The sequence below is a fragment of the Colobus angolensis genome, unplaced genomic scaffold (genome assembly GCF_000951035.1).
Source record: "Colobus angolensis palliatus isolate OR3802 unplaced genomic scaffold, Cang.pa_1.0 Scaffold6, whole genome shotgun sequence".
In the NCBI taxonomy this organism is placed as follows: domain Eukaryota; kingdom Metazoa; phylum Chordata; class Mammalia; order Primates; family Cercopithecidae; genus Colobus; species Colobus angolensis.
Genome location: NW_012119598.1, coordinates 7,849,487 through 7,875,423, shown reverse-complemented (window position 1 = coordinate 7,875,423; position 25,937 = coordinate 7,849,487). Strand labels below are relative to the sequence as shown.

At 39.8% G+C, this 25,937-nt stretch overlaps 1 protein-coding gene across 1 annotated transcript in view; it reads left to right on the top strand.

The window, feature by feature from the left end:
• SSR1 (signal sequence receptor, alpha) overlaps positions 1-25,937 on the top strand; it is a 41,679-nt gene that overhangs the window by 6,000 nt on the left and 9,742 nt on the right. Inside the window, exons 4-10 of the mRNA XM_011962902.1 lie at positions 2,174-2,261; positions 4,246-4,508; positions 6,973-7,049; positions 7,780-7,858; positions 10,246-10,339; positions 10,624-10,638; positions 15,788-15,851. Of these exons, the coding sequence (XP_011818292.1) occupies positions 2,174-2,261; positions 4,246-4,508; positions 6,973-7,049; positions 7,780-7,858; positions 10,246-10,339; positions 10,624-10,638; positions 15,788-15,851 (680 nt within the window). The remainder of the gene's footprint in view (positions 1-2,173; positions 2,262-4,245; positions 4,509-6,972; positions 7,050-7,779; positions 7,859-10,245; positions 10,340-10,623; positions 10,639-15,787; positions 15,852-25,937) is intronic.

Below are 25,937 nucleotides of genomic sequence, written 5' to 3'. Positions count from 1 at the left end.
GTTATTGGTTTAGAATTTTTGAGGGCAAACCTTCCCCACCCCCCCCCACCCCCGAAACGGAGTCTCGCTCTGTTGCCCAGGCTGGAGTGCAGTGGCACGATCTCGGCTCACTGCAGGCTCCACCTCCTGGGTTCATGCCGTTCTCCTGCCTCAGTCTCCCGAGTAGCTGGGATTACAGGCGCCCGCCACCATGCCTGGCTAATTTTTTGTATTTTTGGTAGAGACAGGTCTTCACCGTGTTAGCCAGGATGGTCCCCATCTCCTGACCTTGTGATCCACCTTCCTCGTAATCCACCTTCCTCGGCCTCCCAAAGTGCTGGGATTACAGACATGAGCCACCGCGCCTGGCCTAGTCACCTTGGGCTTTTCTACCCCATTGATTGTTCTTTTACTGTATAAAACTGGGTTGCAGTGGACCTTACCATCATTCCTGAAAGGTTTTTTTTGTCCTCCCCATAGAAATGATAGAGGTTTTTGGTTTTATTTTTATTAAAACAAGAGCTGTAGTAGTAATAACACTAGCTAACTTTAAAAAAATTATTTAGCTGGGAGCGGAGGCTCACGCCTGTAATACCAGCACTTTGGGGGGCCAAGGCGGGTGGATCACGAGGTCAGGAGATCAAGACCATCCTGGCTGACACGGTGAAACATCGTCTCTACTAAAAATACAAAAAAAAAATTAGCCGGGTGTGGCGGCAGCACCTGTAGTTCCAGCTTCTTGGGAGGCTGAGGCAGGAGAATGGCGTGAACCTGGGAGGCAGAGTTTACAGTGAGCTGAGATCGCGCCACTGCACTCCAACCTGGGCGACAAAGCGAGACTCCCGTCTCAAAAATATATATATATATATTTAAAATAGATGATATATTCAAATGGCTTAGAACTTACAAGGTACAGAGTATATGATGAAAAGTTTCCCTTGTGTGCCTTCCAGCCATGACGTCATCTCCCTGTGGGCGACCAATGCCACCAATTTCTATACTCTCCTCTGGAGATTGTTTGCAATAGCTGAAATATTTTGGAGTTTTACCAGGTAGCAGATACTAAGCATTATACATCTTATATGCTGAATAGCTGTAAGGTAAATGAGTTACTTAGTTTTCCACAATCAGTATTCCAAACATTTACCGCGTTTAAATCCGTAAATGAGTTTTCAGTCTTGGCAGCAACATTGCCTTCAGTGTCAGAAAGTGAAGAAGGCCATCAAGCATGAACTCTATCAGATTTTGTATTTTCTACTTCCAAATATGTTATTCACCCATTGTTCTGTGTTTTCTCCTTAATAATGAGTTGTCCTTGTTCTCTTCTAAGGCTAACCCTTCCACCTGTGTTCATAGAATGGAAATCTCTGTAGGCTGTTAACAAGGTACTTGACGGCAGGGGTGGGCAAAATGTGGTTGCAAGCCACATCTAGCTATCCCTGTTCATTGACATGTTGTCTGGGGCAGCTTTCACACAGTAGCCCCAGAGTTGAGTTGAGTAGTTGCAAGAGAGACTTTGTGGTCTGCAAGGCCGTATTTGCTATTTGGCCATTTACAGAAAAAGTTTACCAAGCTCTGTTCTAGAACCTTGGAGTTCACAATATGGTCTGAATACCAGCAGCTTTGGCATTTTCTGGGTGCTTGTTAGAAAGAGAATGATAGGCTTTGCCCTAGGCCTGAATTAGATCTGTAACATCCCCAAAGAATTGGTATGCATATTACTGTTCAAGATGCACTGCTCCAAAAGTTCTATTTTAATTAATGAGGTATGATGAAATTCTTATTACTAATCCAGCAAGCTGTAGAGAAGCAATATTTCGTCCTCACATAAGGTGAAGTCTGTCTTTCTTTTTTTTTTTTTTGAGTCACAGTCTCACATTGGGGCAATCTCAGCTCACTATAACCTCTACCTCCGGGGTTCAAGCGATTCTCCTGCCTCAGCCTCCCAAGTAGCTGGGATTACAGGCACGTGCCACCACACCTGGCTAATTTTTATATTTTTAGTAGAGACGGGGTTTCACCATGTTGGCCAGGCTAGTCTCGAGCTCCTGACCTCAGGTGATCTGCCTACCTCGGCCTCTTAAAGTGCTGGGATTATAAACGTGAGCCTCCATGCCCAGCCAAATCTTTATTTTTAAATAATGATCTTTTTTCTCTCCCATAGTAATCTCCTCTTAATTGTTCTTTTTCTTAGGTAGAAGATAAAGAGGAAGAAGATGTGTCTGGTGAACCTGAAGCTTCGCCGAGTGCAGATACAACTATACTGTTTGTAAAAGGAGAAGGTAGTATGGAAGTAGTAGTTTTAATTCAGATGTAGGAATTTTAAAATGATGAACTTGTTCATATATATCTGAATACCCATATCTGTAAAGTAATATTGTTGGCATTTAAAGGGAATATGCAGATGATAGAGTGAAAAATAAATAAACTAAGGGGAAAAAATAAAATAAATACTACCTAGTTTAACTGGAAATTGACTGTCCTTTTCAAAGATTTTGTTTTTGAGACAGGGTCTCACTCTGTCACTCAGGCTGGAGTGCAGTGGCCCCCTCTCGACTCACTGTAACCTTCACCTCCCAGGTTTAATCGATTTTCCTGCCTCAGCCTCCTGAGAAAGATCATGTTTTAAAACTTTTTTAAACTGCCACAGCAAAGTAACTTTGTCTTTTTTATTTTATTTTATTTTTTTGAGATGGAGTCGCCCTCTGTTACCCAGGCTGGAGTGCAGTGGTATGGTCTCAGCTCACTGCAACCTCCGCCTCCCAGTTTCAAGCGATTCTCCTGCCTCGGCCTCCCTAGTAGCTGGGATTACAGGCACGTGCCACCACGCTTGGCTAATTTTTTGTATTTTTAGTGGAGATGGGGTTTCACCATGTTAGCCAGGCAGTCTCTATCTCCTGACCTTGTGATCCACCCACCTTGGCCTCCCGAGATACTGGGATTACAGGCTTGAGCCACCACGCCCAGCCCTTTGTTGTATTTTGAGTGTTAACCATTAATGAAATACTTAATTTTTCCAATATGGTCTAGGTTAGAGCCTAGGTTTTTTTGTTGTTTGTTTTCTGAGATGGAGTCTTGCTCTGTCGCCAGGCTGCAGTGCAGTGGTGTGATCTCGGCTCACTGCAACCTCTGCCTTCCAGGTTCAAGCGATTCTCCTGCCTCAGCCTCCCGACTAGCCGAGACTACAGGCGTGCTCCACCAAGCCCAGCTAATTTTTGTGTTTTTAGTAGAGACGGGTTTCACCATGTTGGCCAGGATGGTCTTGATCTCCACCTCATGATCGCCCACCTCTGCCTCCCAAAGTACTGGGATTACGGGTGTGAGTCACCACACCCAGCCAGAGCCTAGGTTTTATTAAAAGAAAGTAATTATAGCTGATAATTTATTGAGTTCTAGATGGTAGATGCTATTCTCAATACTTGGCATGTATTACTTAGTTCTAACAAGCCCACTGAGCATAGTCCTTGTTGAACTGAGGTTTGGAGAAGTTGAGAAACTGGTCAGGGCTCCCAGTTCATAAATAGATTTGAGAACACAGGATCCAGACCTAGATCTGTTGACCCCACAGCCTGTGCTGTACTCAGAGAAACTCAGCTTTGTAGACTACAGTGTAATTATTGAAGACTTAATATTGAAAGTTATGAATTTTCTTGGTCTTCTCACGTTTTCGGTTTTATTCCCATGGGCTTTCGAACTTTATGCCTATAGGAAGTATAATTTTATTATGCTTTTTTTCTTCTATTTTTCTAGCTACATCCTTGGGTCTTAACCTTCAGATTTGCATTTTGATTAATTGCTTAACGTGGATAGGGATTGCCTGATTAATATTTATGTTCTAACAGATACTAGTTTTCAGATGAAACTCTTGGACTGTATCTGTTCTTCATTCTTCTATTTATTTGCACAGATAACACTAAGCTGGAGGTGAAGGTGACTTCACCAATACATGCAACCCTGCTGCTTGATTATTTCACTGCCAAAAATATACAACTCTTTTTTACCAAATGATTTGGATGTGGTCTGGTCTGAAATCGAGACACTTATTTGAATGCTTATGTGGGAGTGCTAGCATACAGACAAAAGGGTTGCAGCCTATACAGCAACTGGAATCAATTTCTAGTTAGTGGGTGACTGGAGTGCTCTATTGGAAGGGATTCTGACACCAAAGTCCACACGAAAGTGTGCCAGAATCCATTAGTAATGCCTTTTTAAAAATTTTGTGCTTTCCATGTGTTCTAATTTTCTTGTCTCTATTTTGTTTCTCAGATTTTCCAGCAAATAACATTGTGAAGTTCCTGGTAGGCTTTACCAACAAGGGTACAGAAGATTTCATTGTTGAATCCTTAGATGCCTCATTCCGTTATCCTCAGGACTACCAGTTTTATATCCAGAATTTCACAGCTCTTCCTCTGAACACTGTAGTGCCACCCCAGAGACAGGCAACTTTTGAGTATTCTTTCATTCCTGCAGAGCCCATGGGTGGACGGCCCTTTGGTTTGGTCATCAATCTGAACTACAAAGATTTGAACGTAAGATCCTGTAAACCTTTTTGTTTAAGTTAGAGATGGATGGGGACGGCGATGTTGTTTAATAGAATTCATCTATTCATTCAGGTGCCTGTTTTGTGGTTGAACCTGTGATAGCCACCAGGGAAGCAAAGATAAATTGCACTTTTCTTCTTCAAGTCTGTAATCCAGTGGGGGAGGTAGATGAAAACAGGCACTAGAACATGCTGATAAGTGATGCATACTAGAGATAAAGGGAATAAGATGCTATTGTGTGGGAGTGGAAGTGAAAATGGAGATGTAAGTAAAGCTATGAGCCGGATCTTAACGGGAAAAGGAGCAGTAAGACACACAATGGAGTCTGCTGCTTATTCAGATGTTAAGATCTGTCTCTGGGCACGGTGGCTCATACCTGTAATCGGTGGATCACCTGAGGTCAGGAGTTCGAGACCAGCCTGGCCAACCTGGTGAAACCCTGTCTCTACTAAAAATACAAAAATTAGCTGGGCATGGTGGCAGGCACCTGTAATCCCAGCTACTCGGGAGGCTGAGGCAAGAGAATCACTTGAACCTGGGAGGTGGAGGTTGCAGTGAGCCGAGATCGCACCATTGCATTCCAGTCTGGGCGACAGAGTGAGACTCCATCTCAAAAAAAGAAAAAAAGATCTGTCAAATAATTTGTTTGGTACCTCCTTTTGTTGCTTGCATTTTGCCCATTTTACTACTTCTATTTGTAAATTTAAAGACTGTCTGTAACTGTTTTCCCATCATTTTATATACTCATAGGTGAAATAGAACCATATATTTTCAGTGTAGTTTTGGCAGCAAGTTTTATCATTTAGTTTTTGATTTAGGAGAACCAAATGTCCTAATATAAGCTCTGATGCCTTATGATTTTTAATATGTATATTATATATCAGTCATCAATGACTGAATGAGAGAAACCTAGTAGAAATAGGGCCTCGTTTAAATGAAAGCACATCTAAACCATTCCTTTGTCAAAAAGTTTTCAGAGAAGGAAATGTTATTTTCTCTTGGAAACTAATTCAACCTTTTCATTACCCTGGTGTTAACATGTTTATCTTATGTCTGAGTTAAATTTCTAGTGCTGCAATCAAGTTTTCCTTTTTCTGATTACTTAGTAGAGAGAAGGAAGTATTTTCATCCTGTCCTAAAATAATGTATTAAACATCTTCAACTCTATAGTTAAGTAGCTTAAAGAATTACTGATTTTACCTTGCTTGTGAGTAGAATAAAATTTGATCCAACAGGTATATATGTAGTTTTAGTTCCTTCTTTTAAATTCACCTCTACCACTTTTTTTTAATCTGTGTATTATTCCTGAAATGGTCAATAGAGGAATGCAAATTGAAGGATCTTGAAGTAAAACTTACGTAATTACAGTTTAGCAATAAGCGACAGTTTTGACAATGTACTACCTTTGTGAAGAATAACTATGTATTGCTCCAGTGAGTCTCATGCATTTGAAGACTAAAATTGTGACCTGATAAAATTATCTCAAGACCACAACATAAAAATATTTTCATACCTAAAGTGACCATCCCATTTATTATGAAGAAATTGGTTTCCAGCCCACTGTCTTTTTTTTTTTTTTTTTGAGATGGAGTTTTGCTCTTGTCGCCCAGGCTGGAGTGCAATGGTGTGATCTTGGCTCACTGCAACCTCTGCCTCCCGGGTTCAAGCAATTCTTCTGCCTCAGCCTCCCAAGTAACTGGGATTACAGGCATGTGCCACCATACCCGGCTAAATTTGTATTTTTAGTAGAGAGGGGGTTTCTCCATGTTGGCCAGGCTGGTCTCGAACTCCTGACCTCAGGTGATCTGCCTTGGCCTCCCAAAGTGCTGAAATTACAGGTGTGAGCCAGCATGCCCGGCACGACTGTCATTTTAGAATATGAATTAACTTTTGTTCGATCTAGTTCTTAAAATGACCTGCTACTGTAGCTGCTGCTGTACTTTTCCTTCCTTCCTTGTTTTGAAGGATTGCAAACAACGAAAGGTAAAGTTGTTGACGTAAGAATGCTGTGAGCTTTGTTTCTTTCTGCACATTTTATCTCTATTTTACTTTCTGGATCCTCACACCACCACTCCTACCCCAAAAGAAAGTTCAGGGGACAACTTTGGCAAAGTTGGTAACTTTTTTTTTAAGGGGTGTGGATCTTCCTATGTTTGCTATGCTGGACTCAAAACTCCTGGGTTCAGGCAACCCTCCTATCTCAGCTCCCCGAGTAGCTGGGACCACAGGCATACACCACCTCACCTGACCCAGAGACTTCTTATTTTATGTGAGAAGATAACAATGTTGAGTCCCTGACACTCAATATTGCAGTTACATATGAATTTGAGTCTTCTAAGTGATGGGAAGACTATATTCAATGTGTTACAGTAACCGTTTTAAGTAATGTGTTACATGTTTTCATTCCTTTATTGCATTTAGATTTTTCTGATTATTTCATTTTTTTAAACAGGGCAATGTATTCCAAGATGCAGTCTTCAATCAAACAGTTACAGTTATTGAAAAAGAGGATGGGTTAGATGGAGAAACGTAAGTGAAAGTTGTAGTATGTAGATCTTGATCTTGCTCGTGAGGTAAGACTGGAAAGCTTGCTCCTGTTTCAGCATTTTTTTAGATGTTGAAAATGGAATGGACTTAGATTTGGTGAGATCCTTACAACATTCATTCATACTTCAGATATTCTTACAACTATTAAAGTCAAATTAGGAAAGATAGTTGAAACTGACAGAAGAATCTCTTTAAAAGTTAGTATTGGCTCTATGTCCTTCCTCTCATCTAAATTTTCTACCCCATGCTTATAAACTGTTCACCAGCCTATCTTGTGCCTGTGAAATGACTATTGAAAACATAAGTTAGAAGATTTTATCTTGAAAAATGTAAGTGTTCTTTCTGAATGATGAATCTTTTTTTACTTTAAACTTATATATAATTCACTTAAGGTAATTTTTAAATTGGATTGTGCAAAATAATGTAATATTCTAGGCAGATGAACGCTAATGCAATTATTATATAAACTGAGCTTTTGAATAGAGCATAAATTGTAATTCTATTTTCAATCACAGAGTTTTTTTTAATTGATTGCTCTTAAACGTAATTTATAAAACTTAACTGCTTGGATTTAAGTTGAATACAAAGTATTTTATTCCTTTTCCCCACAAGTATTTGGAAAGCTTCTATCATGTGTTACAATTATAGTTGTAATTAGCTGTGGTATTTCCTCTGAATTAAAGACAGTTCATATTTTCTCCTTTTGTACCAGAATCTTTATGTATATGTTCCTTGCTGGTCTTGGGCTTCTGGTTATTGTTGGCCTTCATCAACTCCTAGAATCTAGAAAGGTAATTATGGATGAACACCTCTTACAGCCGTATTTCAAAAGTTGTTAAGTACTAAATTAAGCACAATCTAGTTCTTTGGCCTCAGACTGTCACTGTGGATTTTTGTATACTTAGAACTTTGGGGTACCTTTTTAAAATAAAACCTGAAGCCTTGGATATGTAAATTGATTCATTTAGACTTTCTTTTTTTTTTCTGGACACAGAGTATTACTTTGTTACCCAGGCAGGAGTGTGCAGTGGTGTGATCTTGGCTCATTGCAGCCTCGACTTCCTGGGCTCAAGTGATCCCCTCAACTCAACCTCCCGGTTAGCTGGGACCTTAAGTGTATGCCACCACACCCAGCTAATTTTTAAAATTTTTTGTAGAGGCAGGGTTTTGCCGTATTGCACAGGCTGGTCACAAACTCCTGAACTCAAGCAGTCTGCCCACCTTGGCCTCCCAAAGCGTTGGGATTACAGGTTTGAGCCACCACGCCTGGCCTCATTTAGACTTTCATACACCCATAGAATTAATGTCCTTTGTGCCCTCCAGAGTGATCTTTACCTTTGGATTGGTATCGTAGCTCTTAATGCTAGTATTTTTATTCCCTAAACTCAGGTTTTATTATTCTATTTGGGTATGCTATTTTATCTGCCACTAACCTAGCTTTTATATTTTCTTTATTATTTATTTATTTATTTATTTGAGACTGAAGTCTGGCTCTGCCATCCAGGATGGAGTGCAGTGGCACAATCTTGGCTTACTGCAACCTCAGCCTTCCAGGTTCAAGTCATCCTCCCACCTCATCTGCCCGAGTAGCTAGAACTATAGGTGCACACCACCACAGCCAGCTAATTTTTGTATGTTTTATAGAGACGGGGTTTCGCTATGTTGCCAAGGCTGGTCTTGAACTCCTGCGCTCAAGCTGTCCTTTCACATGGGTTTCCCAAAGTGTTGGAATTGTAGGCATGAGCCACCACCACACCCAGCCTGCATTAATACTCTTTAATTATAGAAATAATCCTTAATTATTATTTAATTAATTCGTTATTTAATTAACGATTCATTAATTTAATTAACAAATAAATTTTGTTGTGTCAGTCAAAATTTTGTTTTTGTAGTTAGAGTAATAAAATGGTAACACCTGGGGTCTGCCACGATCATGGTTCTCCCTCTGGATTCATTCCTTACCATATCCTTATTTCCCTCCTCTTCCCCATTCCCTCACTCACCCTCCTCCTCTCCTTCCCTCCAGCCTACAAAAACAAAACCTATACTGTTTCTCTCAGTGGGAAAGTATAAACAGTTTTATCAAATGTTAGTATAATCCATTAGACCCTCCGCAGTCGCTAGTCATTTTGGTGATTATTTATTAAGCCTTAAGTCAGGCAGTCAAATCTATATTAAAATTAACGATGAATGTTATTAATAAGCTCTTTGTCTTTAAAAGAGAAATACTTTGTGTTTAAATATTAATTTCTAAAACTTGCTTTGCCTTATTGTCGTAATGGTTGGAATTTTTGCAGTACATTTGTATATTAGGTATGACTGCATCTCCATTTTTCTTCCATTTAAATGAAACCATTTTTAAGTTATCTCTCCATGTACTTAGGTTCTAACTTACAGCTTATATAATTAATACTATTTCTTATGTAGATAACAGGTTTGTTGGTTTCTTGGGGGTTTTTTTTAAAGCAAGGCTAAATGATGATTCATTTTTACTTTCTAGCAGATTTGCTGTAAATACTCTAGGGAGAAAGTTTGAAGTTCTTAAATTGAGGTGGTTAGCTTAATGAGATTTTTTGGTTTCGTTTTGTTTTATCTGTGCCAACTGTTTAATTGTATTTAGCTTAGGATGCAGGAACTGTCTGCATGTAACGTATCAGCAGTTATCCTGAATTTTATTGAATGTGGAAATAAATTTATTCTTTGATTACAATTTGATTCTTAAAGGGAAAGAAAGTCATTGTATAAATAGCTACTCTTATTTGATCCACCAGTGGTCCAATAACATGAACCTTTATAGCAAGGGGAAAAGTCTTTAAAGCCCAAAAATAAATGTGATGAAGATTTATTCTTTATAATCAGTACTAGACGTGATTTTCTCCTTCCCTTTAATAAAGTATTTGAGTAGCAGTGTGTTCTAGGAAGACTAGAAGAGAATATAACTTGTTTACTAAGATATTTAAATTAAGTAATTTGATAGGTGTTTTAAAAATTAAACAGCTGGTCATGATAGTATGTGCCTATAGTCCCAGCTACTTGGGAGGCTCAGGCAGGAGGATTGCGTGAGCTCAGGAGTTCCAGGCAGCCTGGGCAACATAGCAAGACCTCAATTCTTTTTTAAAAAATATTAAGTAAATGATATAATGGAACTTCTTTAAAATATGTCTTTATGTTCTTATAGCGTAAGAGACCCATACAGAAAGTAGAAATGGGTACATCAAGTCAGAACGATGTTGACATGAGCTGGATTCCTCAGGAAACATTGAATCAAATCAGTAAGTATTCTTACAGACTTGGCTGGGAAGTTTTTCTCTTAATTGGAAATTAAATATCTTCGATTTAGTTTAAAAAAAAAAAAAGCTTTTTCAGCGCTATTTAACATTCATCTTTTCCATTACTTGTGTAGAATCTAGTATAGTGATTAATGAAGACCTTAAAGGTTTATTCAGTGTGTAGTCTTTAATTTGGAAATTCTTCCATATCTGCAGCTTATTTATGAATGTGTGAATTTTCTGTGTTCCTAATCCATTTCCTGTCTCTTTTCTTTATGTTGCTTCAGTGCAGAGTAGAAGAGGTGAGGCATTTAATTTTTTCAATGGTTTTTGCTAGAGTATTGGGGGCTCTCAAATAGCACGTAAATATTTTACATCAAGTTTAATGAGTAGCGGAACAGTTTTTCTTACTACATTTTATTAGAAAAACTACCCACTGTAACTTGAAAGAATAAACCTAAAATATCTGATAATTTACAGATATATTTCAGTTTTATTACATATTCAGTTTGTTAAAATACTAATCTTTATAAAGGAATACAGAAATTTTTCTTCAGTTGTAGAAGGACGTTTTAAAAACATTTGTTATAAAAGCAATACAGCCTCATTATGAAAAATTAAATAGTACAGAAGAGTACAGAAGTGAAAAAAATAAGTCAGTTCCTGGCTTCATTAATCCTATTTATTTATTTAAGACATAGTCTTGCTCTGTCACCCAGGCTGGAGTGCAGTGGTGCAATCTTGGCTCACTGTAACCTCTGCCTCCTGGGTTCAAGCATTTGTCCTGCCTTGGGATTACAGGCACACGCCACCATACCCGGCTAATTTTTTTGTATCTTTAGTAGAGACAGGGTTTCACCATGTTGGCCTGGCTGGCTTCGACCTCCTGACTTCAAGTGATCCGCTAGCCTCGGCTTCCCAAAGTCCTGAGATTACAGGTGTGAGCCACCACGCCTGGCCCTATTTTTCATAAATGGTATTATGTTTATATTTTCCGTGAATTTTCTCTACGTCTATAAGCATATGCGCCTACTGTTTTTATGTATTTAGTTCAGATTGCATCACGCTGTCTACATGGATCTACAACTTCAGTTTTCATACCTTGGATGTCTCTTTACAGTAGCTGCATATATTTACTTAACTATTTGTAACAACTAGACAATATTCTTTTATGTATATATGTCATGATAGATTAAACCTGTTCTGTATTGGAAGGTAACTTTTAGTTTTTCACTCCTACAGATAATACTGTAATGAATATTCTTATATTTAATTTATAGGATAACTTCTTAAAGTTAGAATAACTAAGTGTAAGATTAAATACACTGACTTTTTATGAAAAGGGCCCCATTTCCCTCCTAAAACGGAAAAAAAAAGGTAGTGCCAATTTATGTTCTCAGCCATGCACAATATTGCCTATTTAATCAGTCGGTATGATGCAAAATGAGTGTCTTACTGTTCCATTTGCATTTCTTTAAGAATGAGGTTCAGCTCCTTTACATATATTCATAGTTGACCCTTGAAAGACACAGGTTTGAACTGCTCAGGTTTCACTTTATATACAGATTTTTTCAATATAGTTGACCCTCGGTATATTGGTGGGTTCCACATCTGCAACCAAAAGCAGATTAAAATAGAATATTTGGCCAGGCGTGGTGGTTCGCATCTGTAATCCCAGCATTTTGGGAGGCTGAGGCAGGAGGATCACCTGAACCCGGGCGTTTGAGACTAGCCTTGGCAACATAGTGAGACCCCATCTCTACAAAGAATGAGAAAAAAATACATGTGTTGACATGCACCTAGGCTGAGGTGGGAGGATTGCTTGACCCTGGTAGGTCCGTGATTGCTCCATGATGTTGCCACTGCACTCCAGCCTGGGTGACAGTGAAACTCTGTCTCAAAAAAAAAAAAGGTGGGAGTGGGGAGGAAAGGAAATCGTTGAGGAGCTAATCCCTGAGGACGCAAAAGCATAAGAATGATATAATGGACTTTGGGGACTTGGGGGAAGGGTGGGAGGAGAGTGAGGGATAAAAGACTACACATTGGTGATAGTATACACCGCTTGGGTGATGGGTGCACCAGAACCTCAGAAATCACCACCAAAGAACTTACCCATGTAACCAAACACCATCTGTCCCTCAAAACTGTTGAAATAATAGTAAAATAAAATTATTTCAAAAAAAAAAAAAAAGGAAATCACAGTTTTTGCAGGATACCAAACCTAAGTACAGGGAAGGGTTTTTGTATCTACTGGTTCCTCAGTGCTAACAACGGGACTTCAGTATGCCTGGATTTGGGTGGGGTTGCAGTGGGGGAGTAGTCCTGGAATTAATTTCCTGCAGATAACAGAGATGACTGTATTGGCTAGTGTTTCTTTTCCTGTGAATTGGCTGTTCAGGTCCTTTTCCGTTTTTAAATTGTTTTCTTTATTGCTTTCTGTGAGCTAGCTGTCTATTTGAAACATAATTACAGTATGGCAGTTGCTTGATGAAAGGTGGGTACAAAGTAACAAGAGCACAGGAGGAGGTCAGCACTAGACTTGAGGCTTGAACCGTTGGGTGAGGAGCCTTTAAGGTTTTATGAGCTATGCTAACAGCTTTTGACTCCTAGGTCAAAGAGAGCCACTTTAAAGGAGAGGAATTACAATTTTGTGTTTTGAAAATTATGGTAAACTGGGCATGGTGGTATGCACATGTAGTCTCAGCTACTGGAAATGCTAAGGTGGGAGGATCACTTGAGCCCAGAAGTTTGAATTCAACCTCAGCCACATAGTGAGACTCCCATCTCTAAGAGAAAAAAAAAAAAGAAAAAAAAGGGAAAACTTAGGATCACTTTGTGGAGGACTGCAAAGGAGCCGTTGGAAGCAGGGTTACCAGTTGCGAGATTTCCGTAAAGCACAGAAGTCACTGGGGCCTAAGCTGAGGCAGTAGTGATGCGAGTAGAAGGATGTTTCATAGGTGGAGTAGATGGGATTTCTTATGACTGGATGTGTTAGTGAGGGAGGAATGAAAGAGCGTTCTGAACTTAGGCAACTGGGTGGAAGGTGATCCCATTAATGTCCCGTAATCTAGGAAAGAGAATCATGGAAAGATGAGGAGAGATGTGTTTGGATTAGCTATACTGAGTGTGAAAAACCTTTGGGACTCCCAGATAAGGATGTCCAGGAGACATTTGAAAGTTCTATTTCAGAGCACAAGTGAATCAAGATTTGGAAACATTGGGACATAGAGCATCAGTGGTGGCTCAAGTCATAGGAGCGATACATCTGTTTTTTTTCTTTTGAGGCAAGGTCTCCCTCTGTCATCCAGGCTGGAGTGCAGTTACGTGATCATGGCTCACTGCATCCTCGACCTCCTGGGCTCAGTCTGCCCACCTCAGCTTCCCAAATAACTGGGACTACAGACGCATGCCACCATACCCAGCAGAATTTTTATATTTGTTGTAGGGAGGGGATTTCACCATGTTGCTTAGGCTGGTTTTGAATTTGTGGGCTCAAGTGATCTGTCCACCTCAGCCTCCCAGAGTGCTGGGATTATAGTCGTGAGCCACCATGCCCAGCTCACGTCTGCATATAATACTGCCGCTCACACAGATGGCTGTGAAATCTTAGAGTACTTTTTGAATCCTCAAAGACTGTATGTTCAGCATATTGTGTGTTTAGAAGAATTATTTAGAGATTGGTCAGCTGTAAGGGCAGTAGTTCCTAGTCTGTTTTGAAAATCCGATAAAAGTTGTAGACTTTCTTCATCAGAAACATGTGTCTGTACTCACAACTCAGTTTTAGGTAAATTGAAGAGCCCCTGAAACCATCCACTAGTAACCTACTTAATGAAGTAGTGAGAGCAGTTTTCTGGATTTTTTTTCGCACTTGAAAAGTGAGGCTCTATCTTAATATTTTAGCCCTTAACCTCTTTTTTTTTTTTCCCCCGAGACAGTCTTGCTCTGTTGCTCAGGCTGGAGCACAGTGGTGTGATCTCAGCTCACTGTAACCTCCAGCCCCTCGGTTCAAGTGATTCTCCTGCCTTAGCTTCCCAAGTAGCTGGGATCACAGGTGTGTGCTACCACACCTGGCTAATTTTTGTGGTTTTAATAGAGACGGGAGTTCACCATGTTGGCCAGGCTGGTCTTGAACTCCTGACCTCAAGTGATCTACCTGCCTCAGCCTCCCAAAGTGCTGGGATTACAGACATGAGCCACTGTGCCTGGCCTTAGCCCTTACTCTTAAGGAGATTTCTTTGAAGCAAAATTTGTAGTCTTTAAATATTCTTGGCTGGGCCAGGTGTGATGCCGTGTGCCTGTAATCCCAGCTACTTGGGAGGCTGAGGCACGAGAATTGCTTAAACCCAGGAGGTGGAGGTTGCAGTGAGCCGAGATCGTGCCACTGCACTCCATCCTGGGCGACAGAGTGAGACTGTGTCTCAAAAAAAAATAAATATTCTTGATAAACATTTACACATTTTTTCTAGGTATGGTGATCTCACAATTTTGGAGGTGGGAGACCTTTTGAACAGATTTTTTTTTTCCGTTTTATGAAATGCGTACAGATAAGCCCCATACTTTGGTGAAGATCACTTTCTAGCCCTTCACTTTTTTTAACTGGAAAAAATGATTTTTATTTCTGCTTATTCTACAATATACAAACATACCAAAAAAAAAATACCAAAAAATCAATATGAAATCAATGAATGCAAAATCAATCAAAAGCAATACAAAAACAATTATGCAAGTAATTTCTAACTTATTCTAAAATCTTCCTAATATGTGAAGTACCCCCCAGAAAGTGAGACAAGACAATAATAGACAGAAGATACAACCAGCTTTTCACTTTTTGGAGAAACTTATAAATGACACCTGTTACCGAATGGAAGTAGAAAAACCCACCACAAATTTATTTTCTATTAAATAGACCCTACTAAGAATCTAACATAGGAGATACAGCTTGTGTGCATAGAATGGTTTTAGCATTGAAATACTAATTTCCTTTATTCTGCTGCTTATTCCAGGTAAATTTATGAAATTGAAAAATTATGCAAACTGCATGACTGCATTTGTAAATACAAAATCTTTAATTTGTAACCAGCATGTCTCTTTGAGCTGTCACTATCATACCTTTTAAGCAGTTTTTAAGTGTTTACTTATGCATGTATAAACTTGGTTAAGTTATAGAATTCAAGATTTTGCATGGTATCTTCAGCAGTACAATAACCAAGTTTTAATCTTTTACCCACACTAATTGCAAAACAGTTTCATTTTAATTGGAATTACCTCTTGAAGGATTATGTTAAAGATTGTTTTTAAAACCTAGAGCTAGATAGGAGGCATTTATTATTAGATGGTATTCATGCATGTGTGTGTGTAACTTACTGGTAAAGTTGAAGGCAGATACTTTTTACGTCTTTTGAATTCAGTATACTTGTAATAGCAAGCTTAAAACTTTCTCTTTTCTTCCAGATAAAGCTTCACCAAGAAGGTTGCCCAGGAAACGGGCACAGAAGAGATCAGTGGGATCTGATGAGTAAATGTTCCTTTGTGCAACAATTCGGTCTTTACTTAACCTGCCCTAATATTTTTCGGCCTGATGGGAATTAGTGCAGAGAAGCCATATCACCATAGAAGGCAACTACTACTTATGTGTGGACTGAGCAATCAGAGTCTGTGGCGATAATATTGCTGAAAATGCACTGCATTCATTTTTCTAAAGTAACAAATTTGGTTTTTTTTTAAACCGTTAAAATCTATGTGTGTGCATGTGTATGTATGTGAGCAGTTGGTCTTATCAGAATCATTGTTGAGCTACCTGAAACAAGTCTTTAGAATACTAAATATAATGCAGTTGTCTCTTCCTTTTTGACATTTTCTGATTTTCCCCCCAAACCTCAGTTAATATTTACCCACTATGATTATTGATGTCCTGCCTTGAACAGTTTTAAAGAAAACAATTGTTGGACTAGCTCAAATTTCAATTGATGGCACAAATTAGCATTTCGTTGTTATTGCTGTATTACGATTAGTATTCTAAAGGCAGAAGCAGAAGTAGCTGCTTTTTAGCAATAGAATTGTTTCGGTATTTTGCTGCTGTTTAATGCACACCTTCAGAAAACTTCCCAGTGGATTCGAGGAATTTGGGGATCTCTCTGGCAACAAATTGTGAACACGAAATTTCTGCTGACTTTAATATATGAAACCTAATCCTACCCGCTTGTTTAACAAAAAGAAACTGGTATATTTGTGAAACCTGTGTTGTGTTGTCCACTGTTGCTCTAGTTCTGACCCAGAGATGGCTCTGGAGTGATTTTAGACCTACTCACTCAGTTGTGTGTAGGTTTTTTTGTTTTGTTTTGAGAGAATTTTTCTCTCCTTAATAGAAGCATCTTTTTAAAGAAAAGTTGCCTTGGTCCACAGACTAAGCAGAAAATCAAGTTATCAGGACAGAGATATTTCCCAGTTAACTCCTAATCAATGAAGAAAGTGAGTTGGATATTTTTAAAGCAGTTAACTAATTGTTTCTTATCTAATCTTTTGGGAGTTTTGCTTGTTGATGTAACCTTTTTAGTTAATCTGAAAGATTCCAAAAATTGTTCTTAAGTGCTTAAGACTGAAACCAAAATTCAATTGTACTTCATAAAATCCTCTTATAGAGTTACTCTTGCCCTAGATTGTAAATTAAGTTTGGCATTATTGTCAGACTGGATGGAGGGTGAAGTAAAATAGTAGGAACAGTTAAGAGGCTCTCCCCCTCTTGTCTTTAAGCCATATTCTCCCACATGTATTTTATAAGAAAATGTTAAGTCAAATTTTAGTGGTTCTTTAATTCGTGACCTCTTCATTCTCCTTTTTAGTATAACCTCCCCTACACTCATGCCCACACAGACAAAAAACAAAACGAAATACACACAGAAAAGGTCTTTCCAGACTGTTTAAGTATTTAAACATCTGAGCCAAAGCCGATGATAATAGAATAGAAGTTACTGTATAATTGTTAATCACTTTGCAAATAGGGGCTAAGATATCAAATTACCTATATTGGCATTGCTGAATTATAAACTCTATATCTGTAATATAAAGTGTTTGAGTTTTTAATTGGGCTGTTATGATGAGTAGTTTATTTTGAAAAAGCTCTATGAGCTCTAAGTAACTGCATGGTTTTTTGTTAAATGTAATATAGGACACCCTTCACATTCTCAAGGAATATATTCCAAAACATTTTTGTGAATATCTAAGTTTGTGAAACTACTACAGCATGATACAGTAAGGTGTAATTACAGAATTTACAAAATGTAAATGGCCTCTAGAGAGTTTTATGGAATACCTGGTAATAACGTAGGCAGTTGCAAAACCACACTGAGTTACAACTGCCAGCCCTCCTCATTGCCTTACATACCAGCCCTCCCACTTCTGAAGTTCAAATTAGTGCCTCGGAAATGTAGAATTTATTATTTGTCATGTTTTATTTTTTTTTTTAGCATAGATTGAGAACAGTTGAACTCTTAAATCCTCAGATGCCAGGGGTCTGCTCTAGCATCAGTAAGTATTTAGCAGAAACTAACTCCGTAATGAATGGAATTCAGTTCCACACATGGTTTGTTCAAGCACACTTAATAAGTAGCCTATTTTTTAAATGTCTTTTTAAAATGTAAATATTTGGATGAAGTTTTTCTTTGTTTTGATATATTCATTTGCTACACCAACTATGTTTTCAGAATTCATCTTTTGAACAACTTGGTTTCAGAATATGTAAAATGACTTTAAGGATCTTGTGTATCAAACCTGTCCCCAGATGTGTGAGAATAATATGTTCATAAAGCATGGATCTCGCTTTGGTTGTAGAGCTTCCTCATTTACTTCATGGTCTTACATAACTGTTGACTTTCGGGGCTAATCCGCCCTCTAAAGCGTTGTCCCAGGAGAGGAAAAGGGAAATGGGACCTCAGAAGTAGAAGCCTCAGGGAATGAGTAAAGTAGAAATCAGAAGAAAAGAAGCTTCACTTGATAGTAATAAGGTTTTTAAGTAACTTCAGAAAATGTGATTTTGATAAGAGGAAAGGGCAAATTTAGACCTTAAAACATATGGAAGAGCTACTGCCTTAAAAGTACATTTGTAGCACATCAGCCTAGTATCATGCCTAGTATCATGCATTCGTAGCACATCAGCACAGTATCATGGCGGTGTTGGGGAGCAGTAAATGGTGGTAATGTAACATTGCAACGTTTACTTAATGACGTGTTATTTTTGAGGTACAGTAAATAAGTATAATAATAGGCGAGCCTCATATATAACATTCATCTTGTAGTACAATGGTATCCATACCCTTGATAGGAAGGCAAATTGACTTGGTTTGTGCATTTGAATAATGAAATAATTTTTAAAAACTCAGTGACATCATCTCTTGCCAAGACTAGACCCTGTATTTTAATTCCTCAATTAGATGTTTAAATTTAAAAACATTTTCAGACGTACTTAAGTACTTCCACAGTACTTTTTTTTTTTTTCCATGTATAGAACAGATGGAACATACACTGTTCACTTTTTTTTTCCCCCTGAGACGGAGTGTTTGTGTCACCCAGGCTGGAGTGCAGTGGTGCAATCTCAGCTCACTGCAACTTCTGCCTCCTGGGTTCAAGCAGTTCTCCCTGTCTCAGCCTCCCGAGTAACTTGGATTACATGCGCCCGTCACTGCACCCGGCTAATTTTTGTATTTTTAGTAGAGATGGGGTTTCGCCATTTTGGCCAGGCTGGTCTTGAACTCCTGACCTCAGGTGATCCGCCTGCGTCGGCCTCCCAGAGTGCTGGGATTACAGGCGTGAGCCACTGCGCCTGGCCCACTGTTCACTTTTTGAGTGGCATCATTTTATAGCTGTAGAACTAAAATGAATGCCCCAATTTTCTTAAGTAAAACTCTACTTTGAACTCTTACCTCCAACTTAGTCAAGAGCAGCTTAACACAGAAACAAGATTCTTACTGATGAAATACTAGGTTTCATTGTTAAGTTTATCTATCTATAAGCTCATCCTTAGAGGATATTTGAGGAGGAAGAATACCTTGCAGCTGACTTGCAGACATCTCAGTAATTTATTTAGGGCACTTATGAACATTACTAATGGATTTTGTATGAATTTGTATCCCTTTTCATTTATACAAAAACCTGGGCTTTTATATTAATTATATCATCTGAGGTTCTAAGGTTTTTCTTTTTTTAGATTTTGAAATTGTTTAGGGATAATAGCTCTTAGGTTTGGGTACCACTTTGCTACATTTTAAGAAAGTGGGAAGGGAACTCATTTATTAAACATCAATCATGGGCTGTGTTTTGTTGATTTTCTAGTCATGATATCACACACCTTTACAACAGCTCACTGAAGGAAGGTGATACTGTTCCCGTTTTGTAGATGGAATAGACAAAACCTGAATTTAAGTAGCTTGCTCAAGGTTACATATACAATATGGAAAGTTCAAATCATCTCAGTATTGAATACACCCTATATACTTGCTGTACGGTATCTGTGATAATTCAGTTACCCACAATACCCTTTTAAATTTCTATTAATCACATATCTTTAAATGTCTCCTTGATGAACAGAATCACGGTCTTTAAAACATTTTAATGGGTTGATGGCATTTTCAAGCTCTGAAGGATTGAAAGATCTGCCTTCACGTTGAAGGTGAGAGTGAAGTATCTGCTCTTGGGTTATAGAACCAGATCGTATAGAACTAAGATGACAGGGTGAGGCTGCTTTTATGTTTTATCTTTTTTTTCTTTTTAACATGGAGTCTCACTGTATTGCCCAGAGTGGAATGCGGTGGCATGATCTCAGCTCACGGCAGCCTCTGCCTCTTGGGCTCAAGCGATTCTCCTGCTTCAGCTTTCCAAGTAGTTGGGACCATAGGCCTGGCTAATTTTTTTGTTGTATTTTTGGTAGAGACAGGGTTTCACCATGTTGCCAGGCTGGTCTCGAACTCCTGAGCTCAAGTGATTCACCCACCTTGGCCTCCCAAAGTGTTGGCTTACAGGCGTGAGCCACTGCGCCTGGCCCACAGGGTAAGGCTTCTGTCTGGTGTGTTATGTTATGGATTTTGCTTAATAGGCACAGTGAGGCATTAAAAAGAAAGTTCAGTATACCTGTGGAAAGGATAATCCTTATTTAAAGTCTCCAAATTGCAGTCAAAGATGTTTTGACTGTGCCTTTTTTTGGTTCCCCTGCTGTCCCATATGTAGACTTCTGTCAGTAGCCATGGCAGCCTGTCACCTTGTTGACATGTCTCCCTCTGGACTGTGAGCTCTGTATCTGGCTTGTTTTTCATACCCAGCTTCTAGTTCACAGTTATGTAGAACCCTGTTACCGTTTGAAGAAGGAACAAGAAAATGTGGGCCAGTTGTCATTTGCCATTCTTCCATGTGAGTTAGTATGGTTCATAAGTATTCCTGGTGATACGCTAGTATCGCTGGCAGTTACACTGGCAGTTCTGTGAGGCTGAACAAAGGGGCGGTGTGGTGTGCTAGCACGGGAGTTAGGAGACCTCTGGGTCTTGACGGTACCCTAGCCACTAACCGAAGGCAGCTCATCCTTGGAGTCTGGGTGTGTTCTTTTGTGAATTGAGAGATGCTTGAAGTGTGAGCCCTAAATAGTCTAATTCTTTGACCTACAAACCCTTCTTTAATTCAGTGTTATTATAAATGATTCTTCCCTTAAACCTAGTTTTTACTTAGCAAAAGAGAAAAAAAAGGAAACACTCATGTCAGGCTGCCTGGGTTTGAATCCCAGATTCCCTCTAGTTGTATGATGCTTCAGGCTTTGGTGCCTGCCTCCTAAGGTTGTTAGGAGTTACTGTGTGTGGCTGCCTAGAACATTGCCTGGCTCTCAGTAAGCCACGTAAGTGACTGCTCTCATTTTCGCTGTAAAGCACCATACTGTAGTAACATCCCATGAAGCATGGGATGGGGAAGAGTATATGGTACCTTATGGACTTTGATGTGGTGGGGTACTAGTTAAATCCTGAATATGTAAGCTAAGTAGTGTTCTTTTTTTAACTAAAGGATGAAAATTTCAAGATGGGCATGTAATATGGCTAGCACTGGATTTAATGATGAACCAGAGTAATAAGGCTGGCAAGGGGAGTTTTTGTTTTGTAATAAATCTCTTACACCTGCACATCCAGTTCTTTTTTAGAACATGTTTGAAGAGACTCCATATTTCCCAGTGAAGCTGTTGGGGTTCATGTTATTTTTGAAAATCATCTTGGAATTTATTTCAGCATCAGACTGAACCACCCAAAGAAAATCAGTCTGTTTCTGAACAGTTTTTTCAGAAACCATAACGGTCTCATCAACCTAACATTTATAGAAATAGGAGCTTAAGGCCTAAAGGCATTTTAGAAAGGAGAAATACTGTAGTCAAGAGTAGTGTTCAGATTGAGTACATCAAGCATCTGCCCTGCTCTATCAACACATCCTCATTGCATCTTCACAACTGCCCCAGGTAACCTTGTTATCTGTAGTGAAACAGCCTCAAGGAGCGCAGAGGCACCCACTCCTCAGGTTTGGTCTGCTGCTGTTTCCGGCTTGGTTGGAATAAGGTGAACGAGCCCTTCGGCAGGGAGCATGTTCTCAGTAATGCAGAGTGCACTCACCTGGGGTCTAGCTTCAACACTTAGGATTTGCTTGATACTTTATATTCTCTGAGGCATTGCCTGTTTTTTTTTTATTTTTATTTATTTTTTATTTATTTATTTATTTATTTTGAGATGTAGCCTCTCTCTCTGTCATCCAGGCTGGAGGGCAGTGGTGCGATCTCGGCGCACTGCAAGCTCCACTTCCTGGGTTCACGCCATTCTGCTACCTCAGCCTCCCGAGTAGCTGGGACTACACGCTGCCTGTATTTTTTTCTGCTATCACACTCCAGAGTCAAGCCACATTTATAAAGACTGTCTGGGCAGGGCATGGTGCCTCACCCCTGTAATCCCAGCACTTTGGGAGGCCAGGAGTTTGAGACCAGCCTGGCCAACATAGTGAAACCCCATCTCTACTAAAAATATAAAAATTAGCTGGGTGTGGTGGTGGGCGCCTGTAATCCCAGCTACTTGGGAGGCTGAGGCAGGAGAATTGCTTAAACCTGGGAGGCGGAGATTACAGTGAGCTGAGATCATGCCACTGCACTCCAGCCTGGGAGATAGGGCGAGACTCGATCTCAAAAAAAAACTAGCCAAGCGTGGTGGCTCATGCGTGTAATCCCAGCTGCTTGCGAGGCTGAGGCTTGAGAATCACTTGAACCCAGGAGGTGGAGGTTGCAGTGAGCCAAGGTTACGCCACTGCACTCCAGCCTGCGTGACAGAATGAGACTGTCTCAAAAAATAGACACGTAAATAATAAGTAAAAGCTACTAACCAAAAAAAAAAGTATAGACCGTCTGGTAAGTGGCTCTCCTAGAAGGACCGGTTGCCACCATCAGCGGTGGAAGATTCAAAGCCGTTGGTCCTTGGTGCGCATGAGAACCGGATTTCATTCCCTTGAATTCTTCAGAGCGGTTTAGTAGAGTGAATGCATGTTAAGGCCTTGCATTTGATACCTCATCCAGTTCGAAAGTTGCGTTTTCCTGGCTAAAGCATAATGATTATGTATTTTTCTCATTTGGCCCTACAAGCTGCTGGCCCTCTGTCCCTCCACTGTGGGAATCAGATCTAGAGCAGGCTGAGCCTGCAGATAGGGCAGTGGCCAAAGGGTCACTCTTAGTGTTTTATCTCGACTCCTTACTTGAAGTCCACCTGCATAGCACACATCCGTCCGGTTTATACTGAAGCCCCCTGCCTAGAAATACTCGTTTCAGGAACCACCAGTAAGCATCTGTGACCGCACAGGCTTTTTGACTGATGGCCTCCCGGATCTGGTTTCAAGGGATAACACTGTCCATGTGCATCCATGGTCTTCGCTCTGCAGTGAGGACTTTGCTGTGCCGCTTGTGGTCTCCACAAGAGGCTCAGAGCTGAGTCTGAGCTGCTTCATGGTCACCAGCTCCTGTCCCTTCCAGCCTTGAGACGCTTTTCTCTCCAGATGAAACCTTTCCTTCCCACCATTTTCTCAATCTCTGGTTGTTTTTCTCTTGTGCCCGTCTTCATGGACCCCCTCCTGGCTTCCATCTCTGTGGTTCTCCTGCCTCACTTCCTGTTCTGTTGTTTCTCCCCTTTGTCAAAATATCTCCTATGTTCTTGGCTTCTTTTTCGTTGCCAGGCTTTCAGGCTTTCCTTTAACTGTTCTTCTAATACAGCTTCTGCCCACAAAAGCCTGTTCTGTCAGGATCTCAGCGTTCCCCACTTGCCAGAACCTTCTTCAGCCTCAGTTCCCCGGCATCAACTTGTGTATTTAACCCATTGAACACCACCCCCCAATTCACCTTCATTTCTTTGACCTTGCTCCTCCTTTTCTGTTGAGGAATCTGTTGACTGACTCCAAGCTCACTCAGGCTCACCATCCCCCTCTCTGCAGCAGCCTTTCGAGAGCGTGCTGGTTCTCATGGCTTCATCTGTTAACTGTTGATCACTTCAGTCCTGATTTTTAGACCTAAATGGTTTCCTTAATGCCATTCTAACTGCCTGTGACTCATTTTCACTTACCGTGTTTATTGTAACGCCAAACCAACAAATCACAGGTGCTTGCTTCTCTCGGTCAGTCTCCCCAGTCTAACTTTTTGTCATTCAACATGACTTGTTTATCCAACCTGAAATTACATAGAGCCCCAAGTATGGTGCGTTGTACATAAGTTTGTATAAGTGACTTCCAATTTTGGCTCTGCTGTGAATAAAATGAGATTTCAGTTCTCTTCACTTTGAAATCTAACAACTCAGAGAACATTGAAGAAATCTGAATTTAGTTGGGGCAAAATATTTGTCGTTTAAAATATTTCTGTTTATATTTTCTAATTTATTGCAGGAGGTCTTGGGTTTTCTGTTTGAGTTCTAGTGCTTGCAAACTCAGTGTGATTTCTGTCAGCGTATCTTAGTCAGGTTTGTTTATTATGAAACTTCTGCAGTGTGAGGTTCTATCTGAAAATGTTATTTAGTTATCTTCTGGGACTATTTAATGAAAGTGGGGTCATGAATCCTTAAAATTGTTGTGCAGATTTGAGAAACGCTTCTGTTATTTGGGGGTCAGTTCTTAAGTGTGGTAAAGCCAATGAGCACTTTGCTTTCTTGGTTGTTCTTACTGGTCTAACCTCCTGCTTGAACTAGTCTGCTGTCCTGTCAAATGCATCTTTATTTACATGTCCCTTAAATTAAAGCTGGTCATGAAAATATTTGTGTGCAACATGTTTTCTAAAGTACCAGTGCATATCCCTGCTTGGTCTCAAGATGCATGAGGAATCTAAAATAGAAGCGAAAAAAAAAATCACAATTTTGATCATAATTTCCTCCTGGAAATTATTTAAAAGTTTGGTCAGGCACGGTGGCTGAAAATACTTTCAAGGATTTTCTATTAAGAATCTATCTTGGGGCCAGGCGTGGTAGCTCACGCCTGTAATCCCAGCACTTTGGGAGGCCGAGGTGGATGGATCATGAGGTCAGGAGTTCGAGACTACCCTGACCAACATGGTAAAACCTCGTCTCTACTAAAAATACAAAAATTAGCTGGGCACGGTGGCAGGTGCCTGTAATCCCAGCTACTTAGGAGGCTGAGGCAGGAGAATCACTTGAACCTGGGAGGCAGAGGTTGCAGTGAGCTGAGATTGCACCACTGCACTCCAGCCTGGGTGACTCCGTCTCAAAAACAAAAACAAACAAACAAAAAGTTCACACATTTTAGACATTTCAAGTAACAGAGTGATGTTTTAGAATAAAGGTGGTTTAAGATTAGTTTTACAGGCACTGTTGGGCTGTCAGCTAGTTTGCTTTTCAGATGATGGTCGTAAAGACACTCCCCCACACACAGGTATGAGTAAGTAAGGTCTCTCCCACCCCCACTCCCATACTGAGTTTCGATTCCCAATCATTGCACAGACTGTTTAATTGCTTATTAAACATTTCTAAGGAAGCCGAGATGGATCCTTGATTTAATTTTCTCATCTGTATGCCCACCCAATAAGTCAGTAGCACCTAAAATTTCTTTCCCTTCAAGATTTTATTCTAAGAACGTGTTCTTCATAGAAAAAGTAAATTTTGATTAGAGGCTGTGCAAACTCTGGAGAATCAGTTTTTGTTACCAGTTAATAATGTTTTTAGCCTTTTCTGCTGAGAGGAAAAAATGCTTTGAAGAATAAAAAATACTAGAGCATAACAAGCTTGGGGAGTTAGGAAAAAAATATATTAGGGCAGTAAGAACCAGCATTATGTCTTCTCTGCCATGCTTGAAACATTCAGTATTAAACTTTGGATTAATCCAAAGTCTGAAAAGAAATATACCAAAATGCCAAAGCTGTTTTTGGTTAGGATGGTGGCTTTTTTTTTCTTTTTCAGAATGTCTGTAATGTGCCCATATTTTATAATGGAAGCAATAAATGCAAATATGAAATTTATCTGAGCCTCCTACAGTGAGTCTCATAGTCCCAGTGGTTGTGGACAGCTTAGTTGTGGCCCCAAAAGAAACTGAGCCACTTTTTAACTTGGATACATTGTCA